The 13926-nt window shown below is 28.8% G+C and overlaps 1 protein-coding gene across 1 annotated transcript; it reads right to left on the bottom strand.

The window, feature by feature from the left end:
• Positions 1–568: 568 nt before the first annotated feature.
• On the bottom strand, positions 569–7165 carry LOC135637693 (probable ethanolamine kinase). Its single transcript, XM_065150410.1, has 11 exons — positions 6934–7165; positions 5509–5600; positions 5100–5206; positions 3348–3453; positions 2623–2745; positions 2372–2463; positions 2065–2149; positions 1832–1937; positions 1664–1730; positions 1089–1181; positions 569–998 (listed from the first exon to the last, which is right to left on the bottom strand). Exons 1-11 carry the CDS (start codon positions 7113–7115, stop codon positions 870–872), a joined length of 1182 nt encoding a protein of 393 aa, XP_065006482.1. The 5' UTR covers positions 7116–7165; the 3' UTR covers positions 569–869.
• Positions 7166–13926: the final 6761 nt, after the last annotated feature.

Below are 13926 nucleotides of genomic sequence, written 5' to 3' on the forward strand. Positions count from 1 at the left end.
AACTAAGGATGAACTCCAATCTAGAACCATGCAAGCATATGATATGCATCTGTCACCAAAACTAACTACTCAACACTGGCAATTGTATTTCTACATACTAACATTGCCAACTAAATTGTTGTCCTTTTAAAGAGCTAAGAACAGCAGGTGATCGAATATTGAGTTTTCTGTCTGCTGCAATTTTTGATGTCTTGAAAAAGAATAACACAACACAATGCTTCCGTGCTTTGAAAAGGTTCAATGTCTCCTGAGCTCGTAAAGAAACAATCTTACCATTGTGCTAAACTCGACACTCAATTTTTTATGGTTGTTGGATTCGAACATCTGAATCCAACAACCATAAAAGTCATTTTGAGGTTTAAACATCAAATTATAGGTAACTGAATATCTCTTGAACAGCTAAAAATTCCCTTTACAGCTTAAAAATCCATCATTTAAGTTGATATATCTCCAAAACTTTATACCAAACAAAAGTTAAAGCAAACCAACACATAGGATTTTGTTCCTCAAGACTTCCACCTACTGCTTCCTGGATCTCAAACAACCAAATATCTTAAAGAAAATAGTGTAAAGTAGACTTCATACATCCAATTTGATTCTACCATTCAAGGGTTCATACAACCCAATATCTGTATTCATAAAAAACTGTAATGCTACAAGCCCCATACAAGATACATTTTGCTTCTGAATACAAGCAAAAAGATGACTAGCTATATCTGTAGCTGTAATATTTTCGAGAGGCCACACCAATTTAATTATCCAAAGAAAAGGGAAAAATAATGGTTACACCTGAAGTAGATGTGCCGCATGTTCTCCTCCATCGTTTGATCTGATGCAGTAGTCCATCCCCATAGAGGACAACTGAAGCTTCAATGGCTGCTGGATCTCAGGAGGTAATTCTGTGCAAGAGAGAAGCATGCTTTCTTCTGTTTCTTGTATTCATTGTAACGAAGAAAGAAGTACCAGAGATAATCAAAATCAATGGGCGACACCTTTGCCTGCATAGAAGTTATAGTAGAAAATTAGCTCTTGTGGGTCTCAACCCGAAACAAGATTCTTACCTTTGTTTATTAGAAAAACAAGTTTACCTGGATAAGAGCCCACAAGGCCCAGTAAATGTGTGATGCTAGTCGATATGTATTTGTTTCAACAAAAATGACTTCCAGATCTCTGTCAGGTACCTAAAGCATCAAGGAGTGTTTTAATGAGTGAGTTCCACCGTGTTTACTACTATAAAGAACACAATATAGAGTTTTATGTGGTTTGGGCAAAACAGAGTATTGTGTATGTCAACACAATACAGAGTATTGTGTATGTCAACAGAATAAGGTAAGGAGTATGTCAACAGTGTAATGTTCTTTTGCTTAAAAGAACATTGTTCACACTTTGGAGACAGGTGAAGCGGCTTTAACACACAGCACCAAGTCAGATGAGCAAAAACATAAGGAGATACATAATCATGATATGTTGAGGTGGGCAAAGGTGACTCCAAAGCTTCCAGTCATGCTCAACGTATTTCACAGCTTTCAAAATAATGAAGCATAAGAAATGTTTTACTTTGTCGAAATCAATATCTACACTAATCAAACAAAATTACAAAACGTAGCAGTGTCAGCAAATATGTTGCTGATGAAGGCAAAAATCTACCATCAAGTTTACGTACCTCAAGTGGTTTTTCAGGTTCTAAATAATTCTTGAAAAAATGATATTGTTCATCCTTTTCTGGATATCTGCATTGTAGTATATATCCAGCAGAAGGAACATTATTTCACACTAAAATCATTTCAGAAGCAAAGGAAATCAATTTATTGCTTAGGTAAAGGCAACCTACAAGCTGTAGTCACAATCAAGGCCTGCATATTCATTAAAGTGATTTGCAATGTCATAGCCTCTGTAGCTGTATGATCCATACTCAAAATCAATGAAGTAGAGTTTTCCTAGAATAATGTGGAATTTGACACCAAAAGGGTAAATTAGTATCAAGCTTCTAGGTAAATTGAAGGCATATGTGATGCAAAATCCCATTGAAAATGATGGAAAATGAGAAATTAAAGATGAAAGCACCTTCATTGTCATTCAGCATCAGATTCCCAGAAAGCAAATCGTTGTGGGCAAAAACAACTGGGGCATTGAGAAGGTCTGTCAGATCCTGTTAACAAACCACCACAAGGGAAAAAATGGATTATATTTCAAGATTCAGGTCCTTTGAACCCAAAATTCTGTTGATTAGTCAGTTAAGAAAGTCAATATCATAAATTTACTTCTCAATCAGCTCTGTATATTTCACTTAACTCTTTATTCACCGAAAAAAAAAAGATTTGCAAAGAGGGGCAGCAAACTAGACACAGTCAACCAACGGAAGAAAGTGTACCTTGAGCTCATTAATTTCAGCTTGGATTTCTTGGAATGAGATTGATTCATACCTAGCTTGCTTCCCACTGTCATCAAACTTTATTGTCATGGCTGCAACAACTTTTCTTATTCAGGATGGAACTGAAGGCAGTATGCATTATTATTCTAAAAGAATGAAAAATTATGCGAGCATAACCAAGTGCCAACAATCAATTTTCAGTTTTGATTAACATAAAAAGTGGTTAGCAGAACCAGAGTAAAGTTTGCAACCTTCATCGAGAAACTTGAATATATCATTCCATAGTTGTGGTTCTCTAGAACCTGGTATTGCCACCTGATGGAACTTATGAAGATGTCTAGCTATCTTCTTGGCTATTTTACAATCGCCCATATCTGAAAGCAAATAATTAAGATCATGTCAACAGATGCAGGATGCCAAAAGTTCCAAATACTGGAATAAAGATGCAGTACATGAAAATGAAAGCATTGAAGTACTCATACTACAGTACAACATTATACAAGCCACACCAGCATGACATATAACATGGTACAATGTGGGTTGCATACTGCAAGTGTCACTTAATCAGAGTTAGCTAAATAGTAAGTTGTTGATATGTATAACAATACAATAATTATTGCTAGTCTATCTCGGGAAAACCAAGAGAGCTCATGAAAGCAACAATACATCAAAGGTAGACAATCTCAGCTTCCACCATCATGCAACTTGCAAAAGATTACTCCCACTAACTTTTATCTATTCTTTTCCCCCTTTGCTTTTTAATATTGCACTATTTGGTCGACCTTGGTATATGGCAGGTTTAGTTTAAAAAGATGCACATATATGATAATTAAGGAATTTGTTCCTTGAAAGTAGTAGTTTAGCATTGTTTGTCAAGCCAAATAAGCTATCAACATTGTAAATTATGTTCGGAAATCTTGAATAGACATATAATTTTGAGTTTTCCATTTAATCAGTGATCAAAGGAGAACCTTACCTGATGGTGAAAGCGTACGAGCATTAATGAATGATTGAACCATGCCATTCCCAAATATTCCAAGTAATTCTGCACCAAATCCTGCAGCTGAGAGATGTGGTAGAGCCTAAACATGTGGTGGCTTGAGGTAAGTAAGCATGCTCAAAGTACAAATTAAGATTTTTAAGATGGAAACACATTGAAAGTTCTTAAATTTATGCTGACAACTTGAAGAATAAAGGATATGAATGAATTATACCAAAAGAATTTAGTGAAAATTATATGCAGAGGTGATCATAAATATATCTAGCTTCTAAGCTACTACTTAGCTGCTTGTTCTTGAGAACTTTTTGCAAGTGTTCACTTTGTCCCCAATTGATCAGCTCTTGATTTCCATCTTAACAGTCCAAATTATTAAAACCTGTTTTAAAATCCAAAGCATTCTTCTAGAAGTCCTAGTTTTAAGTTCAAATGTCAGAATGTCGTCAATACCAAAGGGAAGCCTGGGAGGGAAGGTGAAGGTATGATGCACTGGCAGTGGCAGCTGCCACTTGCGTATGAAATGATGTTGAAAAGTCTCAACATTGTAAACTGGTTCAAACCAAATAAAACATTTGGTTCATACCATCTTTATTCCTATTCAAAGACCAAACAGATTTTAGCAAAATTCACAAGATTGATGCCGGGGTTGAGTTCCATTAGCGATGATACAGCTGATATTGGTAGGATTGATCAAATTAGATTGACAAAATCAAAATCGATCAATAAAATAATTTAAAATAAAACTATAAAAGGTATATAAAAGAACTAAAAAGTAAATTTTAAAAAGTAATAAATATTTTATCATAAAAGATTTTTCTATATTCATATTTCTCAATGTATCTATATTTCCAAAAGATGAAAAAAAATATAAATAAGGTATATAGAATAATAACAAATAGTAGATAATAATTCATTCACTATAGCTATTATAAGTTTATTAGAAACAAAATAACAAACACATTTTACAAAGATATTATTAGAGTGGATAATTATTAAATATGATACAAAAGATTCATAACTTTTCAAGTTGTAGCTTGAAGATAAAGATAAGCCCTCATTATGACCAATACTTTTCTAGTCAAATTACATGTATGGCAAAATGAAAGAATAATAAAGGCTTACACCAGCACTTCAAAATGTTTAAACCACTTTTCAGATTAGCAAGTTTTTTCACATGGACAAAATTATTAAATAAAGAGGGCAGGCCTTGGTACAATGGTAAGGTTGCTCCTTGGGAGACTAAGATTCGAGTCACGAAGATAATCTCTTTAAATATTTAAAGACAAGGCTGCATACATTGACCCTCCCAATACCCACATTGATGGGAACCTTATACACTGGATATGCCCTTTTCAATGATCCATGTATCTGACCTCAAATAGTCAGAACTTACAGCTTTATTATTGTTGTTATACCAAATTATTAAACAAGCAGGTTCAGTAATTAACCAATCCAACCAACTGGTCTTCTCTGGTTTTGTTAACATTGGTGTCAGCCAGATACAATGTGCATGACAGAATGTCACAAAAAAAGAACACAGGTATTTATTAAGACTAGAAGTTCTATCACCAAATTGTTGTGCTTCATCAGGAGGAACCATCACATGTCTAAAGATGTTATATATAGCAAGAAAAATGAACCTAAGTTTACTTCTTATATAGCGCCTTTCAGGATATTTATGACATATAATCTTTCATGGCATTATTTTAAACCCAAGATATGGAACCCCACCTGCAATTCTCGCTTGCGATCAATCACTAAATCTGTATTTGGGCCATACAGTCGAACTGTCAAAATAGCATCATCACCACTCTCCTCTCTTACAGAGACCTTCAGCACTACAGGAATTGCAAGAATTGAACTGTTAGATGCTGAGTAGTCCAAAAAATTGGATCTTGTAAGTCATCTAATAGAAACTGAGAATGTCTGACCAATATAAAGAACAAAAGCTCATATGAAGATTGATATGAAGAACTTGCATGTTAGTTGGACTTCATGCAAGGCCTATACAAGTTTTGAACAGATAGAAGACTGTTCAACCCTAGCTCCCTATCAATTTCACACAACACATTCAATGAACAGCTGAAAGAAAGAGAGAAAATAACAAGAAAAGGCAACAAATTTGTCCAGTAGAACTTACAAAGATTTGTAATACCACCAGAAATTGTCTCAATCGAGAAGGAAGATTCATCAAGTGATGACCATTTCTTAAACAAATCCTTGCATAGATCTCTAAGAAACAAAACAGATAATTATACTCAAAAGATCAATATTAGGAGAAGACCTGCCTATTCAAGGCTGAAATAATGGAACAACATTGTAAGCCATTATAATGGAGGAAAAAGCTTCTATCAAAAAATATCAGAATAGCAAAGAGAATGCACATGTTTTAATTTTTTTAAGTCTTCAGAACAGACTAAATATTAGAAACCAACAAATACACACACACACATATATATATAAGCATCATGATGAAAAGGTAAAGTCAATTTTTTTTAATCAAGCAATGTTCTAAGGAAAAATCTATAAAACTTGAAATTTTTGCATCAGAAGAAACATGTGATATAAATAATTATGGTAGAAAGGTTCATGATGTTGGAATGTAGACACCAGAAGAGCACAATACAAGAGGACAGAGCATAGTAAAAATTAATGGAATTCATTGGAATCTAAATCTGAGAGTTTCTATAAGTTGCCATTAAGTTATCCATCGAGTATATGAACTTCAAAGGCCATGAACATTTATCAATACAAAAGGTGCAGGTTAACTGAAAGTAGCATCCAAGAAAAAGAAGTAATGCTCCTTTTATTAAATTTGTGGGAGTTATATCAGAAGGCTTAAAGAAAATTCTAAATCAGGAAATCTCTATTGGGCAGGTTCTTTGAGAAAACAATTAGCCAATTCAGATTTGCATATTCTTTTTCAGCTAGTTAAAAAATGAAATTTGCTAATATCATGACAATACAAATAAAAAAAAAGAATCAGTTTGCACTATTATTTGTGAGAAATGAAATCTAAATCAATATAAAAAGCTCGCTTCAAGCGTAAAAATGTTAAGCTTCAGAGTCAACAAATGAGCTAAAGAACAAATAACCACATAGGAATTAAGTAGAAATTGGACAACTAGAACAGTTAAAGACTTAGGCAGTCACATAAGCTATCTTGCATACAGGCCACTCCTCATATTCTAAAGCCTCCAACGTTAACCGATCATGGACTCGTACGGACGAGCTTTTGTGTAGAACGGACGTGATACACATTAATCACCTTAACAGGAAGATTCCAACATACAAATGATAAGGGGCAATACTACAAACGCTTGAGGAGCGGACAAACAACAACGTCCGCAGCTGCCATCCAATCTAGCCGAAGGTCGATTGTTTCCATCCCACGGGCAGATTACTGCGCCTCGTCGTGCTATTCATATGAACTCAACAGATTCACAAAACCACAGACGACATATAGCAAGCAAATCAAACCATAACAAAGCTAACACGCTAAGATACACCCAACAAATCGCGTGCAAAACCGAACGGCAAATCAACAAACGGGTGGGGAGCTGACGTGATTCGGGGCTTCATTTGGTCGAACAGGAGGGAGATGTCGACGGTTAAGTCAGAGGAAGGGATCGGCGGGACAGCAGTTCCCCTCTCCCTGTCCTCAACCTCAGCTCCATCTCTGAGGGGTTGCCCCTCTCCTTCCACTGCAGCAAGCGCGTCGCAGTACCTTCCATTCCCAGTTCCCATCCCCTTTCTCCCTCTCTCTCTCTCTCTCTCTCTCTCTCTCTCGATCGGTCTCACAATGCTCGATGTCTCGAGCCGTTTGCGTATTTAATAGGCGGAGGACCGACTCAAAGGGAGGCTGTCTTGGATCGGCTGTAAGCAACAAACAGAAAACAGATTTACGTAGCCTTATCTACAGTCCTAGATGTCATTCGCTATACTTATGTAACCAATTTTCACTTGCCACGTTATCTATTAAAGCATCTCCTGTTCGAGACCGAGCAGCAAGAGTGGTGTCGTGGTTGGATTGGGGGCCCCGGCCTCGTTAATCCCCCAACGACCAACACATGCATCCGAAGGTTCCTTCCACGGCATGTGCACAAAAATAAATAGATAAATAAATATTTTTCAAAATAGAAAATTATGCACTAAATTTACGAAAATGACACATCAAAAACACCTCAACGCTTGAAGGGGGCAGACTCTCTATTGACCTTTTGACTTTTGTTTTCCACCGTCCGTCCTTTGGAATTGAAGGGGCAGATGCTCTATAAACCTTTTGACTTTGTTCTCCACCGTCCGTCCTTTGGATTTATTTCCAAGAAGGTTCCTACTTTATTTATACAATAACTTAGGGACAAAATCACTTGAATATTATTAGAAAATATTTTAGAAATTTTTTGAAAAATAAAAAAAATTGGATCATATTCAAAAAGTGTATAACTTTTTAAAATTTTAAAAAGCATTGGAAATGACTTATAGAGGCTTAAATGATTATTTTTTAATTTTTTAAGTGTTTAAAAATATATTTTTTTTTATCTATTTCAACCCTTTAAAGAATGGAATTGTGTTATTTTTAAAAATTTACTGAATTTAAGATGAATTGACAACAGCTTTAGGATAAAAATCACTTGGATATTGTTAGAACATGATTTTTTTTTTTTTTAAGTCTTAAGAAAACAAAAAAAATTATACAATATTTTTAAACATAGTGTTACTATTTATCTGGTTTTTATTTAAAAAATTCAAAAACAATGTAACTCACTTCTAATTTTTTTTTAAAGAAAAATTAATTAAATTTTTAAAAATCTTGGGATTAATTTAAAAAGACTTAGATGATCATTTATTTCTATTTTTAAGGTTATGATAGGTATATTATTTATTTCGATTCTTAAATACATGAAATTATACTATTTTTGAATTCTATCCAACTTAAGGTGATATTACAATTACTTTGTGATACAATCACTTGAATATTAATAGAGAAGATTTTAAGATGTTTTTTAAATGGGATTATATTGTTTTCGAATCCTATTCCAAAAGTGTATAACTCCATTCAAATATAGTATAACTCATATCCTACTTTTCTCAAAAAAAAAATTAATTTTTTAGAAAATATTAAAAATGACTTAGAAAGGTCCAAATGAGTAGTATTTTTTATTTTTAAGCCTTTAAAATAGATATCTTTATTTATCTCATTCCTTAGATGCTTGAAAATATATTATTTTTAAATTTTAGCTAATGTGAGGTAAATTTACAACCACTTTGAGTCAAAAACCATTTGAATAGTATTTGAAAATGTTTTAAAATTTTAAGAAAAAAATTTGAAAATGTTTACGGTTTAGGTTTTATTCCTAAAAAAAAAAATTTAATTTGGAAAACCTAAAAACTGACTTACAAATGACTAAATAATTATCTATCCTATTTTTAAGACTTTTATACATCTCATTAGTCCCACATCGGAAGCGGACAATGTGTATGATTGACTTTTATGGGTTTGATGAGTGTACTATATTAACTCTCGCTTAAGTATTTTGGTCCACGGTTGAAGGATTAAAATGAAGTTATTGGCCAATTAACTCATACTCAGGTCTTGACATTTGGTCAGTGGTTTAGACCAAACGAAGTTGATAGGCCATCAAACTCTCGTGACAACTTTAAAATGAGTATTTTTTTTAATTTATTTCAATCTTTAAAAAGTTTAAAATTATGCCATTATTTTATCATAATTTTATTATTTTTATAATATTTACATTTATAATCTTAAGGTCATTTTTATTTATATTAAGCATATATTGTTGTGATTGAATTTTTTAGTTATTATTTATTTTAGACCTCTCTAAGTTCTGAATCAATTAAACCGATTCAATTACATGAGTTGATTCAATTATATGGGTTGTTTCAATGTAATGAGTTTTAAAAAAGAAAAATAGGGAACAAAAAAGATAAAATTATGTCAAACTCTCGTGACAACTTTAAAATGAGTATTTTTTTTAATTTATTTCAATCTTTAAAAAGTTTAAAATTATGCCATTATTTTATCATAATTTTATTATTTTTATAATATTTACATTTATAATCTTAAGGTCATTTTTATTTATATTAAGCATATATTGTTATGATTGAATTTTTTAGTTATTATTTATTTTAGACCTCTCTAAGTTCTGAATCAATTAAACCGATTCAATTACATGAGTTGATTCAATTATATGGGTTGTTTCAATGTAATGAGTTTTAAAAAAGAAAAATAGGGAACAAAAAAGATAAAATTATGTCAAACTCTCGTGACAACTTTAAAATGAGTATTTTTTTTAATTTATTTCAATCTTTAAAAAGTTTAAAATTATGCCATTATTTTATCATAATTTTATTATTTTTATAATATTTACATTTATAATCTTAAGGTCATTTTTATTTATATTAAGCATATATTGTTGTGATTGAATTTTTTAGTTATTATTTATTTTAGACCTCTCTAAGTTCTGAATCAATTAAACCGATTCAATTACATGAGTTGATTCAATTATATGGGTTGTTTCAATGTAATGAGTTTTAAAAAAGAAAAATAGGGAACAAAAAAGATAAAATTATGTCAAACTCTCGTGACAACTTTAAAATGAGTATTTTTTTTAATTTATTTCAATCTTTAAAAAGTTTAAAATTATGCCATTATTTTATCATAATTTTATTATTTTTATAATATTTACATTTATAATCTTAAGGTCATTTTTATTTATATTAAGCATATATTGTTGTGATTGAATTTTTTAGTTATTATTTATTTTAGACCTCTCTAAGTTCTGAATCAATTAAACCGATTCAATTACATGAGTTGATTCAATTATATGGGTTGTTTCAATGTAATGAGTTTTAAAAAAGAAAAATAGGGAACAAAAAAGATAAAATTATGTCAAACTCTCGTGACAACTTTAAAATGAGTATTTTTTTTAATTTATTTCAATCTTTAAAAAGTTTAAAATTATGCCATTATTTTATCATAATTTTATTATTTTTATAATATTTACATTTATAATCTTAAGGTCATTTTTATTTATATTAAGCATATATTGTTGTGATTGAATTTTTTAGTTATTATTTATTTTAGACCTCTCTAAGTTCTGAATCAATTAAACCGATTCAATTACATGAGTTGATTCAATTATATGGGTTGTTTCAATGTAATGAGTTTTAAAAAAGAAAAATAGGGAACAAAAAAGATAAAATTATGTCAAACTCTCGTGACAACTTTAAAATGAGTATTTTTTTTAATTTATTTCAATCTTTAAAAAGTTTAAAATTATGCCATTATTTTATCATAATTTTATTATTTTTATAATATTTACATTTATAATCTTAAGGTCATTTTTATTTATATTAAGCATATATTGTTGTGATTGAATTTTTTAGTTATTATTTATTTTAGACCTCTCTAAGTTCTGAATCAATTAAACCGATTCAATTACATGAGTTGATTCAATTATATGGGTTGTTTCAATGTAATGAGTTTTAAAAAAGAAAAATAGGGAACAAAAAAGATAAAATTATGTCAAACTCTCGTGACAACTTTAAAATGAGTATTTTTTTTAATTTATTTCAATCTTTAAAAAGTTTAAAATTATGCCATTATTTTATCATAATTTTATTATTTTTATAATATTTACATTTATAATCTTAAGGTCATTTTTATTTATATTAAGCATATATTGTTGTGATTGAATTTTTTAGTTATTATTTATTTTAGACCTCTCTAAGTTCTGAATCAATTAAACCGATTCAATTACATGAGTTGATTCAATTATATGGGTTGTTTCAATGTAATGAGTTTTAAAAAAGAAAAATAGGGAACAAAAAAGATAAAATTATGTCAAACTCTCGTGACAACTTTAAAATGAGTATTTTTTTTAATTTATTTCAATCTTTAAAAAGTTTAAAATTATGCCATTATTTTATCATAATTTTATTATTTTTATAATATTTACATTTATAATCTTAAGGTCATTTTTATTTATATTAAGCATATATTGTTGTGATTGAATTTTTTAGTTATTATTTATTTTAGACCTCTCTAAGTTCTGAATCAATTAAACCGATTCAATTACATGAGTTGATTCAATTATATGGGTTGTTTCAATGTAATGAGTTTTAAAAAAGAAAAATAGGGAACAAAAAAGATAAAATTATGTCAAACTCTCGTGACAACTTTAAAATGAGTATTTTTTTTAATTTATTTCAATCTTTAAAAAGTTTAAAATTATGCCATTATTTTATCATAATTTTATTATTTTTATAATATTTACATTTATAATCTTAAGGTCATTTTTATTTATATTAAGCATATATTGTTGTGATTGAATTTTTTAGTTATTATTTATTTTAGACCTCTCTAAGTTCTGAATCAATTAAACCGATTCAATTACATGAGTTGATTCAATTATATGGGTTGTTTCAATGTAATGAGTTTTAAAAAAGAAAAATAGGGAACAAAAAAGATAAAATTATGTCAAACTCTCGTGACAACTTTAAAATGAGTATTTTTTTTAATTTATTTCAATCTTTAAAAAGTTTAAAATTATGCCATTATTTTATCATAATTTTATTATTTTTATAATATTTACATTTATAATCTTAAGGTCATTTTTATTTATATTAAGCATATATTGTTGTGATTGAATTTTTTAGTTATTATTTATTTTAGACCTCTCTAAGTTCTGAATCAATTAAACCGATTCAATTACATGAGTTGATTCAATTATATGGGTTGTTTCAATGTAATGAGTTTTAAAAAAGAAAAATAGGGAACAAAAAAGATAAAATTATGTCAAACTCTCGTGACAACTTTAAAATGAGTATTTTTTTTAATTTATTTCAATCTTTAAAAAGTTTAAAATTATGCCATTATTTTATCATAATTTTATTATTTTTATAATATTTACATTTATAATCTTAAGGTCATTTTTATTTATATTAAGCATATATTGTTGTGATTGAATTTTTTAGTTATTATTTATTTTAGACCTCTCTAAGTTCTGAATCAATTAAACCGATTCAATTACATGAGTTGATTCAATTATATGGGTTGTTTCAATGTAATGAGTTTTAAAAAAGAAAAATAGGGAACAAAAAAGATAAAATTATGTCAAACTCTCGTGACAACTTTAAAATGAGTATTTTTTTTAATTTATTTCAATCTTTAAAAAGTTTAAAATTATGCCATTATTTTATCATAATTTTATTATTTTTATAATATTTACATTTATAATCTTAAGGTCATTTTTATTTATATTAAGCATATATTGTTGTGATTGAATTTTTTAGTTATTATTTATTTTAGACCTCTCTAAGTTCTGAATCAATTAAACCGATTCAATTACATGAGTTGATTCAATTATATGGGTTGTTTCAATGTAATGAGTTTTAAAAAAGAAAAATAGGGAACAAAAAAGATAAAATTATGTCAAACTCTCGTGACAACTTTAAAATGAGTATTTTTTTTAATTTATTTCAATCTTTAAAAAGTTTAAAATTATGCCATTATTTTATCATAATTTTATTATTTTTATAATATTTACATTTATAATCTTAAGGTCATTTTTATTTATATTAAGCATATATTGTTGTGATTGAATTTTTTAGTTATTATTTATTTTAGACCTCTCTAAGTTCTGAATCAATTAAACCGATTCAATTACATGAGTTGATTCAATTATATGGGTTGTTTCAATGTAATGAGTTTTAAAAAAGAAAAATAGGGAACAAAAAAGATAAAATTATGTCAAACTCTCGTGACAACTTTAAAATGAGTATTTTTTTTAATTTATTTCAATCTTTAAAAAGTTTAAAATTATGCCATTATTTTATCATAATTTTATTATTTTTATAATATTTACATTTATAATCTTAAGGTCATTTTTATTTATATTAAGCATATATTGTTGTGATTGAATTTTTTAGTTATTATTTATTTTAGACCTCTCTAAGTTCTGAATCAATTAAACCGATTCAATTACATGAGTTGATTCAATTATATGGGTTGTTTCAATGTAATGAGTTTTAAAAAAGAAAAATAGGGAACAAAAAAGATAAAATTATGTCAAACTCTCGTGACAACTTTAAAATGAGTATTTTTTTTAATTTATTTCAATCTTTAAAAAGTTTAAAATTATGCCATTATTTTATCATAATTTTATTATTTTTATAATATTTACATTTATAATCTTAAGGTCATTTTTATTTATATTAAGCATATATTGTTGTGATTGAATTTTTTAGTTATTATTTATTTTAGACCTCTCTAAGTTCTGAATCAATTAAACCGATTCAATTACATGAGTTGATTCAATTATATGGGTTGTTTCAATGTAATGAGTTTTAAAAAAGAAAAATAGGGAACAAAAAAGATAAAATTATGTCAAACTCTCGTGACAACTTTAAAATGAGTATTTTTTTTAATTTATTTCAATCTTTAAAAAGTTTAAAATTATGCCATTATTTTATCATAATTTTATTATTTTTATAATATTTACATTTATAATCTTAAGGTCATTTTTATTTATAT

Source organism: Musa acuminata, chromosome BXJ3-5 (assembly GCF_036884655.1).
Source record: "Musa acuminata AAA Group cultivar baxijiao chromosome BXJ3-5, Cavendish_Baxijiao_AAA, whole genome shotgun sequence".
Lineage (NCBI taxonomy): Eukaryota > Viridiplantae > Streptophyta > Magnoliopsida > Zingiberales > Musaceae > Musa > Musa acuminata.